Source organism: Silurus aristotelis, assembly GCF_946808225.1.
Source record: "Silurus aristotelis genome assembly, chromosome: 1".
Classification (NCBI taxonomy): domain Eukaryota; kingdom Metazoa; phylum Chordata; class Actinopteri; order Siluriformes; family Siluridae; genus Silurus; species Silurus aristotelis.
In genome coordinates, this window is record NC_139574.1 from 23,705,799 (window position 1) to 23,731,568 (window position 25,770).

Consider the following 25,770-nt stretch of genomic DNA (forward strand, 5'->3'; position numbering starts at 1 on the left):
TCAAGTCATCCAATACTTTTTTCAGCACAAAAGAGCTGTTAAGAGCTAAATTCAGCATAATCAGTTCTGTTCTAGCACCTACAACCTGGTAGTCTGGAATGGAGGCATTGATAATGTCAGGAGCAGGGAGGCATTTTAGTTTTATTGCCTTGATGTGGCCTTAAGCAACTGCAGTCATCCACATGAAAAGGTTTTTTTGGGGGGGGTTTTGAGGGGGTTGGAGATTTTTACCAATACATCAACCATTAATTCAGAATAATGAGTCAGTTGTCTTAAAAATTTAGCTATTCTGGTTTTGGGGAGGTGTTTCTTCCAATTTGGCCATCTGCAAAATTCCCACCCACTGATAAGTACGCCCCTTTCCCACGACAGTTATACACCGATGATAATGTAGGGTAACTATCTTACTACCCCATTTTGCATACTGTTACATGTGCTGCATCACCCAGAGGAAAGCTTCAGGGTTCACAGACACTCAAAATTGGTTAGTGATTGACACAGTGATTGACAATGAGAGAGCAATGCAATAGACTACAGCCCACGTCTCAACTTTTTTACTTTTGTGCTCAGCAGTGTGACATCATTGGGATATCTCCCATCGAAAAAGCAAACGCGTTTCTCTTGTGCCACTTGCAAGTTTTAAAAACAATACTATTACTAAGCAACTACATAAAAATAAATAAATAAAAATAAATGTAATGTTGAAAATAAACCATTAAATGCTGTTAGGACCCATCATGCATATACATACTCTGTAGTTTTTATTTAAGTTCAGTCATTGTCTATGAAATGATTGTTTTTCTGTGTCTGGTATTTGCATAATGTAAAGCATGGTTTGGGGTATTTTATGGGCTTAAGAGTAATATTTGTCTAAAAGAATGTGGGTTCTGTCATTTATTGTAAACTCGTCAGTTTTGAGCTTGTTTTTCTGAAAGTGATATGCTTACAGCTCTGACTGTAACTTGGATCTTAATTCAGTTGCTTAAGAGCACTTTTTGTCCAGTTTTCTTTTTCTTTTTACCAAATTTAATAACATTTTGATAAGACTTCTAGAAAAATCTGAAACCCACCACTCAGTCACTCAGAGTCCACTCAACTGCAGTCTCTTCTACCTTGTGAGTTCAGACTATGGGTTTTCCTCTGAATATAGAGATGGTCTTGGTTCGTGAACTCCATTAAGATCTACCATGCCAAGTAGTCTCTGACAGACCTCTGAGAAAAATAACCTCTTTGCTAACTCAAAAGAGGCGACTGGATGGTATAAGTGCAGCTTTCAATTTGGTTAAGACTGTTGTACAGTGGAATAGTTTTGTTTGTGCTCTGAGTGGTTCAGATCAGAGCTGGGAAGCAGCCTGCTCTGTGCTCCCAGGGTTAAAGGTTAGTGTCTGACTCGGCTTGTAGATAAAGAAAGCTTTTCATGTGCGCTGGGCCCATATTCCAACACACAGTCTGACGCAGCATTGCCTTTGAAGCTGGACGAGTCCTTTCTTTAAATGAAGAACGGTCGCCACACACATCTCTGGAGGATGAATGCATGTGATGGTGTCATATTTACTAACCGTTCTGCACCGCAAAATTGAATAATAAAACTAGCGATGATGTATTTCGAGTCCAAACCCACACAGTTCTTACCTATCAAAATGATGTTAAATAATAAATTGTTTTTTTTATTGAGAATGAGCATACATTGTATGGGAAAAACTATTGGCACACCTGTCCAAAACTAGCTATGTGTAGGTTTTCCCCAAACTGTTACCACAAAGTTGGAGGCACACAGTTTATATAGGATTTTTTAATATGCTATAACATAATTTTATTTATTTATTTATTTCGAATGAAATAGGTTTGGCAAGTTACCATATGGTTTACTTTGATCGAAACCCTATTAAACACCTTTGGATGTTTAACAGAATGTGGGGACTGAATGTGAAAGGGGATGTTCAAAAAAGCACACACAAATCCTATAGCCAGGTGTCCACAAATATTTTCCTTATAGTTTATATTAATAGACAAATTTGGAAACATCTCCATGTCCATTTGCCACCCCAAATTGCAAATCAGCCAGTGAACTGTCACATCTTTCAGGTTGGCATTAAATAGATTTATTTTAATCATAATTTTTTATATATACTACCATACAGTAATTTGCAGTGAAGATAATACAATCTAAATCACTACAAAAATAATAATATTATAATTATTAATATTATTTATTATTATTATTATTATTATTATTATTTGTAGTGATTTAGATTTTATTATCTTCACTGCAAATTACTGTATGGTAGTCCTCAGCACAGAGTATGTGTGTGTGTGTGTATGTGTGTGTGTGTGTATATGTGTGTATATATATGTGTGTATATATATGTGTGTGTATATATATATATATATATATATATATATATATATATATATATATATATATATATATATATATATATATATATATATATATATAAAAACGCTATTTATATGTTTGAGTCATCCAGTATTGTGGAATGTTTTGAAATGTGAAAGAACTCAATTTGAGAAGCATCCCTACATGAACTAACATAGTGAGTTACATGAACATAGTTAGCCTCTTGTAAAACTCTCTTTACATGCTATGAAAATGTGAATGATCTTGATTATGTGAAATTTACCTCATAACTAAAGCTTATCCTTCTCTTATCCAAGCAATCTATAATAACACTGGATGTAGCTATAAGGGAACTGGGGATAAATCCCCTCTTTACTCCTTAACCTAATTTTAATAGGGCATTCTTTCAAGTAATGACGAGGAAATCCTACTTCCTTGATGCTGCGCCTTCTGTAGTAGAGAGTGCGCTCCAGGCTCCAGTCATGCGAGTGTGTATGCAGTCTGGATTTGTGTGTAAATATAGAACACTATTTTAAGGCTTTTTTTTGAGGCCGAGATAGTTATAGCAGGTTTTAAAATTATCATAGCCCACATGTCTATTTTGAGGTAGCATTAAGCTCATTCATGCTTCCATTCATTCAGACACGTGCTGACTGTGGAAGTCCCGACTCCCGCACACAGCCGTCTGTGCTTAGTGCTTGTTTCAGTGCCTTTTATTTTTAACCGAACTGCTGTATGAGCAGGGTAATGTTACTGTGTCCAGTGCCCAGGCAATCGCTAAACAAAAAGTCAGAACTCAAAAGCTCGGATATTGAGTTCTAACGTTTGAAAGGCATTGTTGGACGAGGCTGGAATCGATTTAATAATCATACAGTACACTTTTTTTTATTATTTTTGGTAATAAATAGCTGTGTGCTGACAGTTGGTTTATAATCACGTGTCCTAGCCCTGTCGAGGATGCAGTCTCTTGCCGCAGGTCGGCGAGGCTCAGTGATGTGACTGTGATGTCTCTAATGAAGCTGATACAGCACAGCTCACCTCCTCCTGCCCTAACATCTCCAAGGGAAATGCAATCCTCCAGAGTAGTGTCTTCTTCATCTCATCCTGCTGCTCATTCTGCAGTGTAGTACAGATTTTCCTTCACCGTTTTCTGAAAAACACTTTCTGTCTGCTTGTTAGGCAATTAAATATGCACACCATTCATGATGCATGCTACTTTTTTTTTTACTAATTTCTTTTTTTTTTTTTTTTTTTAAACATTTGCTCTATTTCTGTAAACCATTATAATGATCTAGATATTTGCATTTTAATTGAACTGAATCCTAAATGTCTGATGCAGACAGAACTACAGTTGTCACATATTTTTATGCATATTTAATTTTTATACAACAAACCTAACTGCATTTGTTTTCCTTTCACGAGAGATATTTCATGGCAGGGAAGGCTTGGTACATGTTTCAGCTATATAGATTTTGTTTTAGCTAATTAGTTATTTTAAATCATCAGCACTGATACCGAATATTAAATCAAAACATACATATGGGCATGAGTCTTAATTAGCCAGGCTGTCTCCTAAACAGTAAACAGAGCAAGGATTCTTATTAATTTACACTATGTTAACCAGCTTAAGCTTGTTTCAGCCAAACATTTGATGGGTAAAGCTAATTAGATACCTGAGGTATTTGGTTTGTTTGCAAAAAAACCCAAAGTAAAACTAACAAACTAAGTCAAAGTCACGTTTTATCTGAGCAGTCCTGTTGAGATGCTGTCCTGATAGGAATGCATGCATGCGCTACATTATCATTTATTTGCCATATCTTTTTACTTGAAGCAGCTGAGCACTTAAGGGTTAGGGGCCATGCTCAAGGGCATGACTGAGGTTCCCTGGATGGCCATCTATTTTAAAGCATTTAACAATTTAACCTTAACCCATGAGACACCACTGCCCTAATTTACACTTTGTCCAGTTCATGATTCTCATCTTTACTTTGAACTTTCATCAATAAAGTCTGCCATTGACAAGTTAAACTTTACTGACAAAGGCATCTTTAAGAACACCACATGCACACTGCACAGCAAAGAGCATGGAATAAGCAGCATCCTGGGCATTTTGTATGTTCATTTTATTCCCATGTTATTGTGGGTGAAAGAGATGCCTCCAGATTAAGGAAGTAGTCGAATATTTTTATGACGCTCACAGGACAAATCAAGACCACTTTCATTAGCTGAACATGCAATTATGCTTTTTATCTGCCTGGTCCAGGGTGCGATGGTTTGATATAGGCTACTAGTTGTTTATATTTTGGGCAACGGTACCAATTAAATCCATTAAAAAATATTGATGCCAAGATAAGAACTGTGCAAGCAGGATTTAAAAGCATGTACATCCCTGCCTGAGACAAGCTATGAACTAGAGTGATTGAGCAATTCACAGAACATTCTGACATTGCTGGCCTTCTGGTTTGTGCCACAGCCGTTTTAGTTGGGTCTGAGGCCAAATGTAAAATATGTATGCCTATTGCTGTTCTTTTGGTCTAACTCTTTTGCTCTCTTCTGTTTTAGATCCATAATCCATCATCATCTTCATAATCATCTTCATCTCCATCATCATCACATTTTTATTTCATTTGGGATTGGAGCACATTACAGACCCCGAGCGGATGATTTACAGCCTGAGCAATCCGTGAACTGAAGGCTCTGCCAGGAGGCCTCACTCATTTCTTACTTACACACTCCTTTTTTTCCCCACTGTGGGGGAAGAGTCACAAGCCCAGCTGCTTCAGACAGGTGGGACAGGGAGAGTGAGGGACAGTGTGTGGGCGAGAAAAAGACAGGCGCCTAGTTGCCATTTGAGGTCCTGTATACTCATCAGGACGGCCACGACCTTTGCCATCTGATCTCATCACGAGCTCCATCCTGCCCCCATCACCACCCAGCCAATCACAGCAGACATGGGGAGGAAAAAGATCCAGATCCAGCGAATCACAGATGAAAGGAACAGACAGGTGAGAAGTTGGGCAAATTCTTTGTGTTTGTGTGTGTGTGTGTGTGTGTGTGTGTGTGTGTGTGTGTGTGTGTGTGTGTGTTTGAATGCTTTTATTACCAATAATATGGAATTATTATATATATATATATATATATATATATATATATATATATATATATATATATATATATATATATATATATATATATATATATATATATATATATATACACACACACACACACACATACACAGTTCAGTTTGCACACTTTACAGCTGAATACAGTTTATAGCAGTATTTAGATTTCCTGTACTTCTGAATTATGCCATCTGCTATATTCAATAGCTTTCTCATTTGCTGTTTGTTGAACCTTCACCTATCTTACCACCAGTCTGTTGAAATGAGTTGCAAGTCTATGTGTGCTTTCATTTTCTCTTCTAAGGTACATAATTAGATCTTTTTTTCTTTTTTGATTTTTAAAAGCCCACCAGGTCTTATTGCCTCCTCCTGTGACATTCTGACTGTTCCAGGTGTCTATACTTAACTGGCCCGCTATCAGCTCTTACTCAGCTCTGTTCTCCTTCAGACATACAGAACACGGGTTTTTTGTTTATCCAAAGGTCCATTCATTAATTTCAGCTTTTTCTTTATTCTTGTTTTCAGCCTATTCTTACAAGAACATTCAATTATATCCAGTGTTACTGTCAAGTAATCTGATTTGATTAATATAAAATCACTTGTCAACACTTAAAAGTATATGTACTGCAAATAAAACTTTAGTTTTTTACACTCTGACTTTCATAACAGTAATTTAGAAATGAATGAAATGTATAGAGAAGTGCCTACAGAGGCATATGCAGAGCAACACATGAAAACTTCAGCACTGACGGCAGCAGGTGAGAGCCTGATGTGTAAAGATCAGTAGATAAGCTCACAGCTCCGAGGTTAATTGGAATGAAAGAAGAAGTGTGAAGAACCAGGTAGTCGTTCTTGCCACATGCCGCAAATGCACACGTTTTATTCGTACTTCCTATGTTGCTATTGGTTACCTGCAAGTCTATTTTTGATGCCAATTATCATGCGCTTGTTTGTGCTAAATTTCACATTTAACAAACTAGAAGTACGGTTTTCTCTTAATGAAATATATCACATGCTTTTTAGGGGCCTCATTATATGTTTTGTTTTTCTAAAGAAAAAGCTTGTTTTTATCTTCTGCAAATATCCAGCGATTGATTTTTTTAATTGCCCATTGCAGTGTGCTCCAAAAGACCTTTCTTCTTCATGGTCAAGCAGCTTGAAATGAAGATGGAGTGAATGGAATGTTCCGTTTTATCTTTGGATTTATTAAGTTTGAAAGAATATTGTGGGTTTTTGTGTGTGTTCAGTTCCATTGTTTCAAGCGAGGCTTTAGAAGGGTGCTGTATCTCAGCAGATGGAATATGGTCAATACAGCTCTTTATTTGTGGCACTCCATCTGCGTGTGCCTGTTTCTATCTGTGTGTGTGTGTGTGTGTGTGTGTGTGTGTGTGTGTGTGTGTGTGTGTGTGTGTGTGTGTGTGTGTGTGTGTGTGTGTGTGTGTGTGTGTGTGTGTGTGTGTGTGTGTGTGTGTGTGTGTATATATGCGTGCCCGCACACACACATTTCTGTATTTACATGGAGGTGCAGATGGAGAAGGTCTGATTGGAAGAGTGTAGACTTGGTGCCTATGGAAACAACTTGAAAATAATTTGATTTGTGCCTGCAGGGAACATGCGAAAAAGAAACAAAGGGCACCAGGCTTAATATTTTCCTCAGAGTTGCATCAGTGTAATATGGAGGGGTGCTAGTTTTGTCAGAGGTAGATGAAATTAGAAAGATGACAACTGATAAAATAATTTCAGGAATACTGAACTTATGTATAAATGTTTGCAAATATAATATATAAAAATATAAATATTTATTATAAAGCATTCAAACATTTTTTTATTAATTAATTTTTTTATTTTATTTGTGTGTGTGTGTGTGTGTGTGTGTGTGTGTGTGTGTGTGGGGGGGGGGATCACTATTGCTCATGTCTTCCTTTATATATTCAACACTTTCTCCTCTTCTGGTTTGTATCCAATGCTTCTGTTTTACATTCCTCCCGTTATTTCTTCTCATCTCTTCCTTCTTTTAAGTTTTTTTTTCTTCTCCACCAGGTGACGTTCACAAAGCGCAAGTTCGGCTTGATGAAAAAGGCCTATGAGCTGAGTGTGTTGTGTGACTGTGAGATTGCCCTCATCATCTTCAACCACTCCAACAAGCTCTTTCAGTACGCCAGCACCGACATGGACAAAGTGCTGCTCAAGTACACAGAATACAACGAGCCTCATGAAAGCAGGACCAACGCAGACATCATAGAGGTAATGCAACCATGGACAAACAAGATGACTTTTTACTTTCAAGTTAAAAATCATTTTAAAAATCTCTTGGCCAGGTTTCTGCCTTTATAATGCTAATTGTGTAAATGAATTTTCTTTGGATGTCTATAGATGATATAAATATAGGTTTTATATATATATATATATATATATATATATATATATATATATATATATATATATATATAATTCTTTCTCTTCTTTTAATTCCCTCTTGTCTTCTTCCTGATCACTTAGCTCGAAAAGCTTAGCTTTTAAAGTTTAGCTTGTATGGTTACATTTTAGAATGAATAAAAGCAAGTGTTTGGGGTCATGGCCTTCAGGTTGAGAGGGAGCAGCTTGCTGCAGGTGTAGGTGAGGTTTACAGGCATGTGAGTCTCTGTAAGCCACTGGCTGCTTGCCTGGAAGATGGTCGGACAGCAGAGGTAGGGACAGCTGGACCTTCTGGCTCCCCCTAGCCTTGGCCTAAAAGAGAGGGCTACTCACACTCGCACACACACACACAACCTGCAAACCCTGTTTATTCTAAACAATTTGAGATGTGGCTGCCAAGTGTAGCAAGGCCATATTGTTCAATATTTTAGATAATGCATTTGCTGCACAAGTATATGAGCTAACTAACAGCAGTTACTGTGATTTCAATGAGTGCGTAGTTGCCTACACTTTTAAAGAATCATCAGAGAGATCTGTGGGAGAGAGCGCATATTTCTTGTCAGGAGAGTGCATAAGGGTGTAAAACTAGCAGTATGAGGCTTTCTCATGACAGGAGGCCACACTAATAGATGTGCATGCTTCTTATTGGCTACAGCTGCAGATCGTGTATGTGTGTGTATGTGGGTAAAAGAGGAAGAGCACGCATGTAATGTGGTAGAGGTGTTGGGTGTTGGTGCTGCTGTGGGCCATGTCAGCTCAAGGCTGACTGGGTAACAGTGTGTGTGTGTGTGTGTGTGTGTGTGTGTGTGTGTGTGTGTGTGTGTGTGTGTGTGTGTGTGTGTGTGTGTGTGTGTGTGTGTGTGTGTGTGTGTGTGTTTGTGTTTTTGTGTTTTTGTGTGGTGTGCTTGAGTGTGCAGTGGACCTGAAAGCTGCTTCATGTAATATTGAGATGCAGTGTGTTATGGCAGGAGCTCCACTCACCCCTGACATCCAGCAGTAGGGCCTGAGAAGCTAGACAAGCAGACAGCAGTGCCACTGTACATCCCTTCAGATGCTCCAAAATGTGCATGTCCTTTTCCTTTTTTTTTTTTTTTCATTTGCACATAGCATCTGGATTTTTTTTAATACCACTGTACAGTCCTTAGATATTGCAGATTACCAATTATGCTTAGAAATGATTACCTTAGTATAAATTGATAAACAAATCAGTGTTTGTTTGAAGACATTTCCTTTCTCTAGGCATTTATTGTGCTCTATTCTACTGAACACAGTCACATACATATAGGCAGGCATGCCATCACATTATTGGATGACTGCAGTCATGCATATTTATGTGCACTCACCAGAATCTCTCAGTGTCTTGCACAAAGCCGTGTGTGTGTGTGTGTGTGTGTGTGTGTGTGTGTGTGTGTGTGTGTGTGTGTGTGTGTGTGTGTGTGTGTGTGTGTGTGTGTGTGTGTGTGTGTGTGTGTGAGTGTGTGTGTGTGTGGCTTGCATGCATTTCCTGCCAGAGTCTGTTAATCCGCCTGACTGCAACTCCCAATGAGAGAGCAAAGGGACATGAGAAAGAGAGTGCAAGTGTCAAGAGATGTACCAAGATGAAATAAGAAAGAAGAAGAAGTTGGAGGGGAATGAGGAAAGAAGCAATGAGACATTCCCATCTCATGTTCCTTCTTTATAGAAACTTTGAGGGAAGTAACGATTTTGATGTTACTGTTACTAATCAAGGGACATTCAGAAATATACGGTGTTGTGGGGGCTAAACAAGTATTCTAAACTCCGGCAGTCATTTCTGTTTAAGATAACAGCAACTTTTATTAACCGCTCATAGGAAGCTAGACCAAATGAAAAGTAGCTACCTGATCAGAACATAAAACCAGAATATTAGTGCAAGTTGTCCTCATCTTCAGCTACTCATTAACTTTAGGCACGTGTCCAGTGGAGAACTTGTTCCCGAACCTTATCAGTTCTTGCTCCAGTATAAGTACTTTTCCATGTAGCAGGGACTCCTGGAACATGCTATATTGTGAGTGGTTTGATAGGTCAAATGCAGACTACAGTAAATAAACCAAATGCAGAAAATTTCAAAAACCTGTGTATCTCTGACAAGCCGCTACAAAGCTTTCATATTACCGCAATGACCCCGTAACAAGTGGTAATGTTATTTAAGCATGCACTTGTGCTTAAGGTGCACACAACTGTGTAAAAGTGTTACTTTAAAGAGCATGCAACTTTAGTCTTATCTTCAATGTCTACCGTGTTGCCGCATGCAGAATTGTCATATCCATTGCTCTGCTTGTGTATGCATTTGCATCACCTGTATTATTTTACATAAGTTCAGGAACTAGGAACTTTTCCAGGAACAGTGCACTTCTCATTCTGGAGAGCTGCAAAACACTTGCTTAAAAGGTTCAGAAACTTCAGTGGAAACATGCCTGTGGGTGTTTCCAGTCCAAGATAAAAGAAGGTGGAGAGTAGAACAAGAACCACTGCTGGTGATTCTTTCATGCACTTTGCAGCCTAATCAGACCATTTTTTTCTGTACTTTTCTGTATAATCTGCATGTGGTGGAACAACAAGCTCTTATGATCCGATCCTCCTTAGCCACTACAGAAGTGGATCAGGATGATCTTGTGGGCCCATGTTTTAGTTAAGCACAGCTTAACACACCTTACCTCGAATTAAAAGCTAGCAATGCTTCTCAGCAGTGGTTCATTTCAACTCCATAAAGCACACCCAAGTTTTTTACACTGTTTTCCAATCTAACTTACATTAGATCCATATATAAAACATGGGCAGGCTAATGCAGGAAATCCCTTTTCAAAAGTTTGCAAAGCAGAGTTAGGCATATAGATAAAATATTGGCACGTTTTTGTGTAGCCACTCTGTTTTTTTGGCTAGCCATTGCAATGCTTTGGCCGGGTGTGTGTTCTCCAGGGACAACAAGAGGCAGCGCACACACTCCGTATCACGCAAATGGGACCTGGCATTATATTCTGCCTCCACAAACAGCAACCCACACCAAACGCCCTCATACACGCCAGCATGACAGAGAGCATGAGGCTCTGAAAGGAAAATAAGCACTCGGAATTTGAGACGGGTGGCAGGATGTAGGGATGGATAGATATGAGGAAAAGAGGACTGGAATGAGTCAGTCCAAAAAGTCGTGGGCGAGCGTAAGAACAGGGAAAGAGAGCATGAGGTGCATAAAGAAGAAGAGAACGAGAGAGCAACTAATGGACGAAGAAGGGAGGAGGATAAATGAGAGTAGGCTTATGAAGGCTGGGAGAGCAGGAAGGAAGTGTTGGGGAGGGGAAAACCGAGGGGGAGGGGCAGAAGAGCGAAAACACGAGCTTCAACCATTCAGAGCGCATGGAGCTCTGCAGGGGAATCTTACCTTGGCAACACAATAGAAGCCGGTCACATTAAAGAGAGCCAGCAAGGAGAGAAGCACAGGGACAGGTGAACAGATGGCCCAGGCCCAGAGACAAGCAAATCAGCTGACATGCTTGTGTTGGGAAGAGCGAGAGAGAGACGTGTGATTTAACAGGATTGCATTGGTGCCCTTGTCAGTGCCTGATGGAGATTTTTTTTTTTTTCCCTTTCCTTTGCTGTCATTTTTGCATACCTCAGCTTAATTTGCACTAGTAGAGCACAGTAGTAACTGTACTGCTCTGTGTGCTCCATGTTCCCATCCATCTGTTTCATTACTGATGATTTGTATTGGATTCATCTTTATCAAACTTTCTCAACAATAGCATGCTGTTTTGAGTGGCCCCAAATACCAATCTTTGAGCTCAGTGTTTTGCCAAAAAAAAAAAAAACTAAACTACACAATTTTGAAGTTTAAAACATTACACTTTACATTGCCAGTTAATTTGATGTGTTTGTTTTTGCTAATTTGCATTAAGATCTTAGTAATTCTGGAGCTTTCTGTGTGGTGGCAGTGATGGCTTTTTTTTTCTTTGGTAGAGTTGCTTTTTACCTCATACTGCTGTCAGGAAAGTGAGAGGAGGATGTATGCTGGTCAGAGCCCCCTTTCTTTTGGGTTGCAGTCACACCAGGAAAGCTTGTGTGGGAAATCCTCTAAAAATAAGACCATTCCATGCCAAAGCTTCACTAGGATGTCTCCATTTCTAACAACGTTCACACCTTTTCTTGTCACCCATCTTTTTTTTTTTCAGCTTTCTGTATACTTTGCAGTTTCAGAACATCATGGTGTTAAATCTAACAAATGTAACAAAACATTTAAATGTCTTTGTTATTGGCGTGATTGTTCAACATGCCTTCATGTTTTCCCTCTCTGTCCTGTTTTGAACTGTTAAAGACATTGAGAAAGAAAGGCTTTAACGGTTGCAACAGTCCTGAGCCAGACGGAGATGACTCAATTGACCAGAGCCCCCTACAAGATGACAAGTTCAGAAAGAGCGAGGAACTGGATATCCTCTTCAAGCGATATGGCGTGAGTATTCCTCTTTCTCTTGCTGCTCTAACCCGTTCCCTCTCTCTGTCTTTTTCTCCCTATCCTGTCCCGGACCTTAATGAAGGCTCTGAACAAGAAAGAGCACCGGGATTCGGAAAGCCCGGACCCTGAGGAGCCCTTCTCGCTCACACCTCGCACTGAGGAGAAGTACAAAAAGATAGACGAGGAATTTGATAAAATGATGCAGAGCTATAGACTGTCAGTGAGTACCAGTGTGAAGGGGGTCACTTATGGCCCAGCAAGCAACTCACAGATCTTGCTGTCAGCCCAAGCAACCGACTCACAGAGCACCTACGTACCATAGCTCAACACCTTACCCCCCAGCCCCTCTTCCTTCATTCCTCTTAATTTCCTCTGAATGTGTGTGCTCGGCCACAGGGACAGCACAATATTTACAGCGTCGCCATTCTCCCCTTTACTCTGCTATTAGAGCAACAGAATATGATTTGGCCCTGATCCTGTGCTGGCTCTGTTATTATAAAAAACTGTCATCCACAATGACCAATGACTGAACTTTTGCCAAAAATGTGTGTCTGAGTCATGGGACTTTCCTCTTAAGTGCTAGAAAAAAGACATGGGCCTCACTCGTCCATCTAGTATCAGTGCAAGGATTAAAATTGAACTCAAATATGTCTGACTCTTCGTAGAGAATGATGATTGGGCCACCTAGCACACCATTCAAGGGAGTTGGCAAGCGAAAGCATACAGCACTGCTTTTGTTTCTCTTTTTTTTATCTTTCTTTTTTTCCTTTACTTCTTCCTTACTTTCTCTTTCTTTCTCTCTCACACGTACATGAAAGATAGCAGAACTGTAACCCCACTCATTTTTTCACTTGGGAAATGCACACAGTATGCACTTCCTAGGGCAAACTTTAATACAGCTATACATAATGATATTAGTTTCAGTTTGACAGTTTTTAGTTGACTTTAAATCTTGTGTCTTTTCATAGTGCAGATTTGACTCAAAGAGTTGAAAGACCCCAGCTATGGGCCTTTTAGAATTATTTTGAATTGGAACCGTTCTTGGTGAAGGGATTTTCTTTTCTTTTATTCACTTAGTTCAGTAATCACTTTAAGCAGTAAATACATAAACAGCTTGTAGGAAATGCAAAATGAATAAGCTAGAATCTGTATTGATCTATATGTTACAAGACCATACCGTGAAGTCAAGGATGATTTAATATACTTTTACTAAAGATATTACAATATCTTGCAAAGGACATTTGTAACCTTGTAGTTTCCACTACCTTCTGATTCACGGTGAAGTTAATGCAAACTTTTAAAAACTTGGCAAACATGCTTGTTTGTGAAACTTGGTTTAAATGTTCGTGCCTACAGAATAGGAGTTTATGCAACATTACAAATTTGTCATTGAGTCCAAGGTGCTGTCCAGTGTTGTATGCTTTCCGTTTTCCTCTCACTTTTACCACACACTAACCCCTTCCCCACTGCCTGGCTTGTGTGCAGTGCTGTAACACATGCCTACTGTTTATCCCCCTGGGCTACCAGCATGCCACAGTGGGCTATTGCTGTCAAGAGTTTCCTCTCAGATCTTTTCCAACAGATAACACAATCATTATTTGATTTTCATGTGTTCTTCAATCTTAGATGTTGCATTATTTGATAGTAAAATGTATATATATATATATATATATATATATATATATATATATATATATATATATATATATATATATATATATATATATATAAAATGTATGTTTTGTTGAATTCTTAATTGTTCAGAAGGTGTTGATTAATCTTCTATAACAGTTGAGCTCTGATGTGTTAGCAAATCACAGGTATATGTTAATACAAGTGTATATGTTGATACGATGTGGGTTTTCGATTAAACGAAGCTTAATGAAAAAATGTATAAAGGTCGCTTTGGTTAGCAAGATGATATTTTAACATTTATGGAACAAGACTTTTTTGTGTGCCCACTTTTTGAGGTAAAGCAATCTGTTTATTTTCCACAAGGCAAAGCCAAGCTGCAAATTTTTTATCTTATTAACTTTTAGAGGTAGAAAAATAGAACAAGAGGCAATGGTGTATAGCTGTATAAGCGGTAATTTGTTTAGTGGGCGTTCCGCAATATTAAATTGAACTAAACAATAATAAAAAGGATGATGTCAAAAGTATGTTATTTAAAAAGATGTCATTGATGTCATGAAAATGGAATGAAATTGCTATGGTGTAAGAGGAATATAGTGACTGGGTGTTCTATAATAGGCAAATATTTAATTATGCACCATGATACTGTTAATTTTATTATGATCGCACATCCTCTCATGCCGTATCTCTTACATGTCAAAGCCTTGACTGGAACTTTCACTTGTTTAGATTTTTGCATAATAATTTTCTCTGTTAAGTTGAAGTGTGAATAATTTGTGTTTATATCAATAAACTTGAGCCGCTTTCCCTTGGTATTTTTCAATGATTATGAAAAATCAGGCAGGTTTCTTTTTCCTCTTGGCTTGTACAGGATGAACAGACTCCTATTTACATGATTCAAGTCAGTTGGAGAGAGATAGAACAGCAGAGCATCGAGTAGACAAAGAACTTGAACTAGCAGACTGCTAAACTGGGTCCAAATCAGGACGCAAGAGGCTCGTTGCGGCCCACATTCTAATTTTAGTGACCCTGCTTTTTGTGGAGGATCATGGTTAAATGGGTCTTCATCAGAGCTAGAGGACAGTTTGAGTGCACAGAGTACTGGAAGTGGCTAGTTGTACATCACAGAGTGCTAAAATGCTAGTCACCACAACTTTTATTTAGCTGGCCTGAAGGTGTCCGATGGAGCAGCGCAAGACCATGTTTCATCAGACCCAATAGAAACAGAATAAAGTGTAGTTTGTGAAAGTTTAATTTGATGTTGAAAAGTTCTTTGTTATTATAATAATCTGTCTTTGACATAGTCGAAAAGCATTTGGTCATATAGTGTCAGAGTAGTAGCTCCTTTTAAGAATTTTAAGGCTCAGTGAGATTAACTTTGTACTTCTGTCTTAGCTGCACATGCTCTGCTTCTGGAGAGTCTGCACAAGTCACTGGCATGCTATTAAAATGTGTGTGTTTTTACATTACAATGCACATTTTTCATTTTGTATGTTACCATGTGTGCATGGTATATGAAGAAAGCAAAGGCATTACTAACTCCTTTCTACCTGTGCTCTCAGTCTACAGTGCCAGCACCCACTTTCTCCATGCCAGTCACAGTGCCCGTGTCCAGTCAGAGTCCTCTGCCCTTCAGCAATCCCAGCAGCCTTGTTACCACTTCCTTTGTCACCTCTACGCTCACAGACCCTCGCCTCCTGTCACCACAGCAACCACAGCTCCAGAGGAACACAGTGTCTCCTGGTCTGCCACAGAGACCGGCCAGTGCAGGTGAGAATGATACAGAGGCCATGTCTACACTAACATGGATACATTTAAAAACAGAGAGTTTTCTTTGTTTTTGTTTTGCACAGTCACCCAAAATGTATCTGTCAAAATCTTTATCTTGTGGTGTTTATGGAGGAACCACAGAAATTCAAAACATCTACTCACTGTCTTACTATTGTTCATGTGGTCATGTGATCCCAGATCCAAATTGTAGTTCAAGTCAATTTTTTCTTTTCTATTTTTTTTCTTTTTTATTATTATTTATTTTAAAACTTACTTAAACACATACACGTAGACAATTTCATTCACTGCGGCACAACCAGCCTCTGTGTGCTCTAAGTGTTGCGACTGACTATACAAAGAGTCATGACCTGAGTCTTTGTTGCATGACCAGGCTGACAAGCATTTGATGGAAATAATAAAAACTTCCTGGTTCATGTTGCATGTACAACCCATGCATGCACAATACAGGCTTATTTTCTATTGTCACTGCATTTCTGTGTTAAAGGCAAGGTGTTTTAAATCTTGTGACATGAAAAGAAAAACGTTTTAACACAACATTGGCGGGTTAATTTTTTTTTTTATTTTACGAAAGAAAGAAAGAAAGAAAGAAAGAAAGAAAGAAAGAAAGAAAGAAAGAAAGAAAGAAAGAAAGAAAGAAAGAAAGAAAGCTACACTGGTGTAGCAGTGGATGGAGAATAATGCTGATTATTAAGTTGGGTACACTGGGATTAAGACATATGAGACCCATACAGGTATAAATGTATAAGGAAGTAATATTCTTTTTTTTTCTGGTTCTTTTGGTATCAATTCTAGACCTGCCATTCCTATGCAACAAATGAAACCCATCTTAAAACAAAATTATGTGGCATAAAAGCAACAGACTAAACGAAAGTTACACGAAAGAACAACAGTCAGACTAATATACGATTTCAAAAGTTAAATGAAAAATAGACGAGATGTAAACAAAAATATTTTATAGCTGTGTAATGTATTGCTAATATATTAAAAAGATTGTGTTTTGAAGGGTTACTGATTGGATGGTCAGGTCTTTCAGCCTCAGCACCTCCAAGCTGCCACTGTTTGACCCCTGAACAAGGTCCTTAACCATCTTACATTTACATTATATTTACATGCAGATGCCCTTATCCAGAGCGACTTACATTTATCTCATTCATACAACTGAGCAGCTATGGGGTTAAGGGCCTTGCTCAGGGGCCCATGAGTGACCGCATGATGTGGTTGGGATTTGAACTCATAACCTTCGGATATACAGTCCAATGCCTTAACCACTAAGCTACAACCTTCCTTCTCTGCTGTATCATGGCTGACTCTGTGCTCTGACCCCAGCTTCCTAACAAGCTGGGATATACAAAAAAAAAAGAATTGCACAGTGCTGAAGTGTATGTGACTAGTAAAATCATTATTTAAATCGCATCAATATTTTTTGACAGTCAGCCTATAAAATTGTATTTTACACAGCATATTTATTTTTTATACATTTTTTTACAAAGCTGAGGTCATTAAAGCATTTGCATGTACTGTGCACTTTTTGTTCATGCTTTTATTTGACTGTTTTCAGTTTTTGAATTAGCATGCCATATAAAATGAAGTCCTCTGAATAAGTATTGGTAGTGGTGTGTATTAAGTAAAATCATGCACTCTGCAGGGTGCGATTCATAAAAATAATGAATGTCATGTCTATAAATGTACAGTAATATTAACCTTGAATGTCATTTATGTTGTCCATTTTATTTGCACACTTCACATCACACTTGCACATTACTGCTTAATGTGCAGTAACGCCTGCGATCTGATTACCAGCGTGTACAATTATGGTATTAATGCCTTACTGTGAGTTAGCGCTGAATACAGCCTTTAGTATTTATCTCAAACTCTTCCATGGCCAAGCTGTATGAATTTAACAGTGTTTTAAAAGTGGCACTTAAATTATCACATATTGGCAGTTTAATCCTCTCAACCACTCCTTTCTAACTTTTCTTTCTCAGGTGCTCTTTTAGGAGGTGACCTGAATAACTCAAATGGGGCATGCCCAAGCCCAGTGGGTGAGTGTTATTCATTGCCTATCCATCGTTCTTCAGGTGCTCAGTCCTCTCGGTCTGGGTAGCGGGGATGGCAGTAAGCAGGTGTTTGTAGAGTATGATAGAGATGTTGTTGAAGTAAGAGCTATTGAGCAGAGGTCAATCTTACAGGCAGTCTCGGTCTTCCTCTCCCCACAGTTGTGCTCACACAAACACACCTGTTAGTAATCAGCAGCTGAGGGTCACAGCGCTCCCCTAGCTTGTAAACAGCAGACCCCTAGGGATCACAGGAAGAGGCGGGGTGAACAAAATGACAACTTTGAATGACTTGAATGGTGTGGACTGACACTGCTTTCCCCACACACACATTTCTGCTTTTCCATACAGTTCCTTCTCAGCTGTTCCCCATATCTCACTTGTCCCCGAGATGGCCAAGAGCTCCTCACATGTAGTCTTGACACACAGGGACAGCTGGAAATGAAAGCGCCTGCTCATCAAAGAGCAAATGTGGCCAGAGATCACAGTTTCACTGCTCAGGTTGTTGTGTAGCGACTGTCACTATGGCACATCCTGGTGTTTTGGGGATCAGGTTAAAACTTTTAGATGGTGAAAAGAGGAGTGAAGGAGAAGTAGTAAAATATAAATTCTTGTTGTCTTTTCTTGTTTCTTTCTTTCTTTCTTTCTTTCTTTCTTTCTTTCTTTCTTTCTTTCTTTCTTTCTTTCTTTCCTTATTTTAGTCCTTGTTTGATTTAGATTTTTCTTTTTTTCATGCTTTTTTTTCACTCTTTTTTTTCAGTTCTTTCTTTCTTTCTTTCTTTCTTTCTTTCTTGTTTTCTTTCACTGCTTCTCTGCCTCCATTCTCAGCTGTTGCAGTTGAGAAGGAGCTTAGGGAATGTCAGCATTGACGTCACACTACATTCCTGCCATTCCCGCCGCCTGCCTGCAGTAATCAGACCCCAGTGCGGGAGGACAGAAAGACTGAGAGGGACATTATACAGAATAAGAACGGGAGAGGGGCTTACATATATATATATATATATATATATATATATATATATATATATATATATATATATATATATATATATATATATATATAAAATATGACACCCTGTCTTACATATTTAGATCTATAGTCACATACCTTGCACTTATTCCAAGCAGGTATTGTTGGATAATTCAGAGTTCCTCTGATGATGCTCACTGGCTCTTCCACTTGCACCACTGTTGCAGCTCTGTGTGCTGTACGTTTCCACCAAACTACACTGATGTAGCCAGACAACAAGTGACAGTAATAATGTCATGTGCTCAGAGTAACACTGTTGATGCTAATGCTTTGTGAGTAGGTAGAATGATGGGACATGGGAATACCAAACTGCAAATCTTTTTCCAGTTTTGGTCCCTAGGTGTTTCATTAACTTGTTTTAAATGTTCTCAGCTAATATTTAAGCAGTGTTGTTGTACTACTTATTTTATTACATGTTTAAGTGTTTTCTCTCAGCAGTGTCCCACTGCTATTTTCTTTATTCCACTCCACTAGTTAAAAGTGTATATTTTTTAACTATATATATATATATATATATAAGTATGTTTATGATAAACAGATTTCCATTTCAACAGTAATCACCTTAGCTTTGCAGCAGAGTGTTCTGTGAGGTATAATATGGATGTATATGATTGTCTCATGTCAGAGTGTTACTCATAGAGACTCTGCCGCCATGGGAAATCCCACACCTGTGTCCTTTGGCCTATGTCTCTGTACCAACATTTATCAACTGGCAGCACTGCTTAGTACTACAGTTTGACTTAGTAATAATCAAAAAGATTAATCCTGATAATTTATTTTCTCTCCATGTGATACCTTTGCTATATAGCGCTTCATCCCTCTGTGAAATTTTCATTTTCATTCCTCTCTCACACATGCAGCCCTCACAGCTCTATACCACATAAGCAGACACACAGGGCACAGACTAAACAACAGTTACCAGTAATTTCCCCTTTAATTTAGTCATAATCGGGTTATAGCTGGTACACAGGGGATTACATTTGTAACACTGAGCAAGTGTTGTTTCAGAATGCAAAAAGCATGGTGGGATAAACTATAACAGGCTTAGTCTGACTTTCTTCCTGCTGTGCAAATATTCAACCACTGTCTTTTTCCTGGTAGGACACTGGAAAATGTCCCCATGTGCATTTGTGCGCTGGGTCAAGCAAATTTTGAAAATGTTTTCCAGTGTTTTGTGTGTGTGTGTGTGTGTGTGTGTATATATATATATGTATATATATATATATATATATATATATATATATATATATATATATATATATATATATATATATATAATATATGTGTGTATATGTATATGTATGTGTATATATATACACACGCATCCATGACGCATTTGTTTCTCCTCTCTCTATAGCTAATGGCTACATCAGTGCCAGGGCCTCCCCAGGCCTCCTGTCTGTCTCCAGTGTCTCAAATGGTAATAGCATGGGGAAAGTAGTCCAAGCCAAATCTCCACCTCCGTCCAGCCCTCAGATGGTGAGCAGTCGTAAGCCGGACCTCCGCGTCATCACATCTCAAAGCAAGAATCTAATGCAGCTGGTGAGAGCTACAACACACACACACACACACACACACACACACACACACACACACACACACACACACAAACACACACAAACACACGCACTGCGCATACAGGTCCATATCAGAACCTTTAAGAAAACAGTTCTCAAAACACCATACCCAGATATAAAATAAAAGGTCTATAGATAATAATAGAAAACCCAAAGCGCACACAGATTTAAAAGGAATCAGCTGACAGAAATGCCTAAATTTAGAAAGTTTAAAGCAGTCAGGTTTGATTACCGTAAATGCTAGATAAGGTTTTACCCAAATCATTAGAACAGTTTAGGGATTTGTTAATATTTCCTTTCCCATTGGAGTTATAATCCCCGGTTTTTCTGTCCATTTAACCTCACCCCCTGCAGACAGATGAGGAGCTGGAGATGGTGACTGAGGTGAATACTGTTTTTTTGCCTGTTGTGAACCTTTGTTTATAATGATGGTTGTAGTGCAGTGTTTGTTTGATGGCTTGTATGGTGTGGTTGCCTGATTGTGTTTAATTCCACACAAAGACTTGCTTTAGGTTGCATGCTCAAACAATAATTGATATTAGGTTTACTAAGTTATTTTTTTACATTAGTGGTAATGATTATTGTGTTGTTGAAATGAATATAAAAAAAAAAATACAGAAATGTTAATAGTCACAGGATCAGAGTACGAGTTTATACACTATGTACAATGAGATGCTAACCTGGTATATGGATACAAAACGCATGCTTACTATAGTGCGCACACATGCATAGGTACATGGGTACATTCATGATCAGTGACACAATAAACTATATGTATAAATCAAACTTCAAAGAGGTCACTTTGTCTGTCTCTCTGACTCTCTCTCTCTCTATCTCTCTCTCTCTCTATGTGTATGTTTGTGTGAGAGAGAGAAAGAGCAGGCATGCAGAGAAAACATGTCAATCTGTGTAATTAGTATATTAGGCTTGCCTAAAATTTAAGCACATGTTGGTGTCTCTCTCACATGCAAAAAACTAATGGTTTTAAGTGTGATTTTGTACGAGGACTTTACAGTCCTAGTCATGCACAGATCACTATGCTTTAAACGAAATGGCAATAAACTGACTTGTAACCTCAAAACAACAGATCATCCTGGTGAGTCACTGAGCCATGCTTCCACCGAAGCCCCTATTGACGTGTCCTGTTCAGAGTGCACTGCATGTGTTTGAATCTGCATGACTCAGAGTGACCTTCAGGTTAGCCTTCATCATTGTGGTGCTCAGAGAAAGAGACAGCAAGTGAGAGAGAGCGAGTGCTACTTTCCTCAGACTTCTTTTAATAGAGGCTTTCTTGAGATACTTAAATCAGCACTGGAAACTTCTGGAAACCAAACATTACAAAAAAGTTATTGTGCTGGATCACGATGCACAGTGCTTTAAAATCAAGTCGGCTGTTTCCAATCAGTTTGTAATTATTTAAAAACACTTCAACAGAATGAAAAAAAATAATTGGATTACCCTGACATCTTAGGAAAGTGCATTAAGGCTGTTTATCACAATTGCAATGTTGTATCATTATATTACTCACCCTCAGAGTGTGTGTCTGCTTTGCTCTGTGATTTATCTTGTTTTGTGCATTGAAGTTAAACCCTTCATCTCACTCCTTTCCCAGAATGCTCAGCGGTTAGGTGCCTCCCAAGTGACCCAGCCTCTAACTACTCCAGTGGTTTCCGTGGCAACGCCCAGTCTCCTGACCCCATTCTCTATGCCAACTGCCTACAACACAGGTAAGAGGGTTACAACATGGAAACACGGTGGCATAAAAGTAAGAACATCGCACTGAAGTTCGCTCACATGGACCATCACATCAGCAGTTCCTGCAAAAGTTAGAAAGTTAACCAAAGCATGAGATAAATTGTAAAATCTTTACTAATTTATGTCTTTCCTGATCATCCAACTTTTTTTTTTATTATTTTATATTTCTAGAGTATCAGCTGACGAGTGCAGATCTTACAGCTCTTCAGGCTTTCACACCACAGGGTGCGCTGTTGCCGAGTAACGTGACCACTTGGCAACAGCAGCAGCCATCAGTATCACAGCAACCGCAGCAGCAGCCATCCATATCCCAGGCTCAGCAACAGCAGCAGCAACCACAACAGATCAGCCTGGCCTCACTCAGTAACCTTGTGTAAGTTGTGCACATCCCGACCCACACACACTCGCACATTTACACATTAATGTTGGTTTATGTACTAATGTGCACCTGCACATGACTAACACCTGACTGCATGTTTGCTCACTAGCTTCTTTTCCTGCTTAGTTAGGCAACTTTGTTAACTGGGCAACACGATTAAATTAATACATTTATGATATATATATATATATATATATATATATATATATATATATATATATATATATATATATATATATATATATATATATAAAAATATGATATACATTTGATACGGCTTATCGCCAACATAGCTTGGTGTCACGTTTATTGGTGTGTCTATATCTTTGCTCTTTCCATATAGTGCAGCTGTGCTGGTGTGTAGATCATGATATTTAAGAGTATTTTAGATCAGATTTTGACATTTCAAATTAGGCTACATTTAGGGCTGCACAGTGTATGCTATGTGGCTACGTGTCCACATCAGGTTGTGAATAACTGAATCATCGAACTCATATGTGCTTTTTGGAACATCCTCCCATTCCCGATTTAGTCCCTCATTTACTGTTATAAAATGTTCCACTTTTGGGGCCCCATAGGTGCAGTGAATACAAAATGAAATTTCACAGCAATTCATACAGAGGGATTCCATAGAATTGCATGCTTCGAGCTTTGCGAGAAAAAAAAAAAAAAAAAAAAAAAAAAAAATATATATATATATACTGTATATATAAAATATATAATCACATGCTTTGATTGAGGTTTTATATATTTTGTAGCTTATTGTAGTGTGTTAATCAATTATAATGAGATAATTCTAGCATTACAATTATTAATGAAAAATACTATGTCTACAAATTCTTCTGAATGTCTTTTCTGATCAGAGACCTCCTTAATGAGTGGATATTTATAATGAGCTGTGGGTTTGTTTGTTTGTTTTTTTTAGTTTCGTGCCACTGGGTTGTTTGTGTGACATACACACACTGCACATTATTTGCATGTGCAGTTAAGTTCCTTTAATCAGAAATACTTACACACTGCAGTTTTTGCATTATTATCAAGTATTTGCGCATGTTTAGTCCAGTGCCGTCCGAGAGTTCCAGCCTGAGGGTCAAACTTTTAAGATAATTACCACAGATGTACTTTTCTTGACTGGAAATACAGTACATCCCGTGACAAAATGCATATGTTCAAAGTAAAATAAAAAAAAAAATTTATTTATTTGGTAAAATGTGTTGCTAAATTGTCTCTATCCTAACCAGTTTGTTTACTTCTAGTATTAATACATAGCTTCAGGCTCCCATCTGGAGAAGTTAAGCAGCAGCAAAAGGATTTATAATTTCGGGCTATAAAGTATATGAATCAGCAAAGTTGTCAACACACAAGTTGTAAAAGCTTAAACAGGACACCGTTTGCTGTGTGTGTTGTGCTGGAGTGGTATACCTAATATACCCGCTGTACAGTCTTATTCACACGCTGTTTGTTTTTTTTGTTTTCTGGTTTTCTGGTTTGCAGTGGCTTACGGTGTTTCAGCTGTGTATTTCTCACTGCTGCATTAAGCAGCATTAAGGTTCTTGCAACACAATCTGCTGTTAACACAGGTGTGGTGCGGTTTGCATGTGTGTGTTGGGGGACTAAAACTGCTCTAATCTTCCCTTTGTTTGTGTTTGTGTGCTCTCTGTGGTCTGTTTACAGCATGTGGGGTGCAGACAAACAGAACGGGGAGATGGCTAACTGCATCTCCGGTCTGGCCGCTAATGTCAGGTGAATAGGCTGCTAAGGGAACTCTGTGTTGGTCAGTTCTGCACTGACGGCTCACCGTGCTAGTCAATCACACACTGTCATCCTGTCTGCGGGAGAGGCGGTCACAACTCCAGCTTCTGATTGAGCCTGAGAAATAGTCAGTGTGCTTTTGCTGCCAGCAGACACCTCACTTTCATGCTTCAGTTTGCTTTGTAATTGTTTGTGATTTATATCTGCTATTTTCTCTCGCCGTCCATCTGTGCTTGTCGTGTGGGCGGATATAAAGTCATGGGAAGTAGATTGTTGTTTTGAAATGCTTTTGAGCAGTTTTGAGGAAATGTGAATTTGGGGATCTGAAAGCTCTTACAGTCACCAACATGCGCAACATACAGTTTAGCGCCCCCTGGAGGCCGGTGTTCACAGTAGCCTATAGTGACCACAAGGTGGTGAAAGAGCAGGATAAGTAATCAGGAGCATTTATTTAGCCTTGCCTGTAAGTAAAACAATTTGAGCTCAATTAATCACTATTTAATTTACTTACTTGTTTTTTTGTTGTTGTTGCTTTTTAACCAAACACAGTATATACAAAAAACACAGTAGATACCAAATACAGTGTATATTGATGTACACAACACAAAGAAATGTGATTGGTTTTTTAGTTTGTTTATTTTGTAAGCACCATCATATGATGTTCCATGAGTAATTTGTTTTGTAGGCCCACACTACCATGCAATGTGAATGTTAATAGATCTTTTACATTGGTTATTTAGTAATCATTTTTAATTTTGTAATAGTCTGTGGTCTCCCCATTGAAAGGTTTGAGAGAGGTTTTTTTAAAAACTTGCACTATATTTAGTATTTACTATTATATCAGGTTTCAACTGTTAGACTTGCTGTTGGAATTGTTTCATTGCGTGATCTCAAGCTTCCATCAAAGCCAACGCTCATCTCCTGTATTCACTTTCGGCATGCGTTCCAAAGCTCTGTGTGACTGTGTGTTTAACCACATGATAATTTAATACAGTTGAACTCGGCTTGATGGGGACAGACATGTGTCTATGATTGTACAGGTTTTTTTTCCTGCTGGAACAGACAGAATAGGGAGGGGTGTGTGTGTGTTTGTAGTGCATGTGGAACTACTGCCACATTGATCATGCCACCATCTTCTTTAAAAATGTGTGTGTTGTGTGTGAGGGTGGGGGAGTTTTGATAAGAAGATGCTAGTGTTTCGCCTTGTCTTTCTCTCTGCAGTGTGACTTCTCAGGCCAGCTTACTCTTGGGCAGGGAGGATGGGCTCAGCTGGTACTGTATTCCTCTAATCTTGCTGTTTTCTGTCTGACTGGCTGTCTTTCCTCTGTCTGTCTGTCCTTTCTGACTTCTGTCTGTTTGTTGCACTTACACTATTTTTCTCTCTCTCTCTCTCTCTCTCTCTCTCTCTCTCTCTCTCTCTCTCTCTCTCTCTCTCT

The 25,770-nt window shown here is 38.6% G+C and overlaps 1 protein-coding gene across 19 annotated transcripts in view; it reads left to right on the top strand.

The window, feature by feature from the left end:
* The window catches only part of mef2d (myocyte enhancer factor 2d), a 49,595-nt gene that overhangs the window by 21,991 nt on the left and 1,834 nt on the right, over positions 1-25,770 (top strand). For 2 of the 19 annotated variants that reach the window (XM_083552822.1, XM_083552833.1), the window contains exons 2-13: positions 4,922-5,364; positions 7,525-7,728; positions 12,447-12,584; positions 15,559-15,766; positions 16,791-16,862; positions 17,773-17,829; positions 20,229-20,413; positions 20,803-20,832; positions 22,061-22,175; positions 22,375-22,576; positions 24,257-24,325; positions 25,556-25,606. In XM_083552822.1, the coding sequence (XP_083408948.1) occupies positions 5,311-5,364; positions 7,525-7,728; positions 12,447-12,584; positions 15,559-15,766; positions 16,791-16,862; positions 17,773-17,829; positions 20,229-20,413; positions 20,803-20,832; positions 22,061-22,175; positions 22,375-22,576; positions 24,257-24,325; positions 25,556-25,606 (1,385 nt within the window). In that variant the 5' untranslated portion in view covers positions 4,922-5,310. Of the gene's footprint in view, positions 1-4,921; positions 5,365-7,524; positions 7,729-12,226; positions 12,362-12,446; positions 12,585-15,558; positions 15,767-16,790; positions 16,863-17,772; positions 17,830-20,228; positions 20,414-20,802; positions 20,833-22,060; positions 22,176-22,374; positions 22,577-24,256; positions 24,326-25,555; positions 25,607-25,770 lie in introns of all 19 variants that reach the window. The other 17 variants (XM_083552834.1, XM_083552836.1, XM_083552837.1 and 14 more) reach the window with 17 other exon arrangements.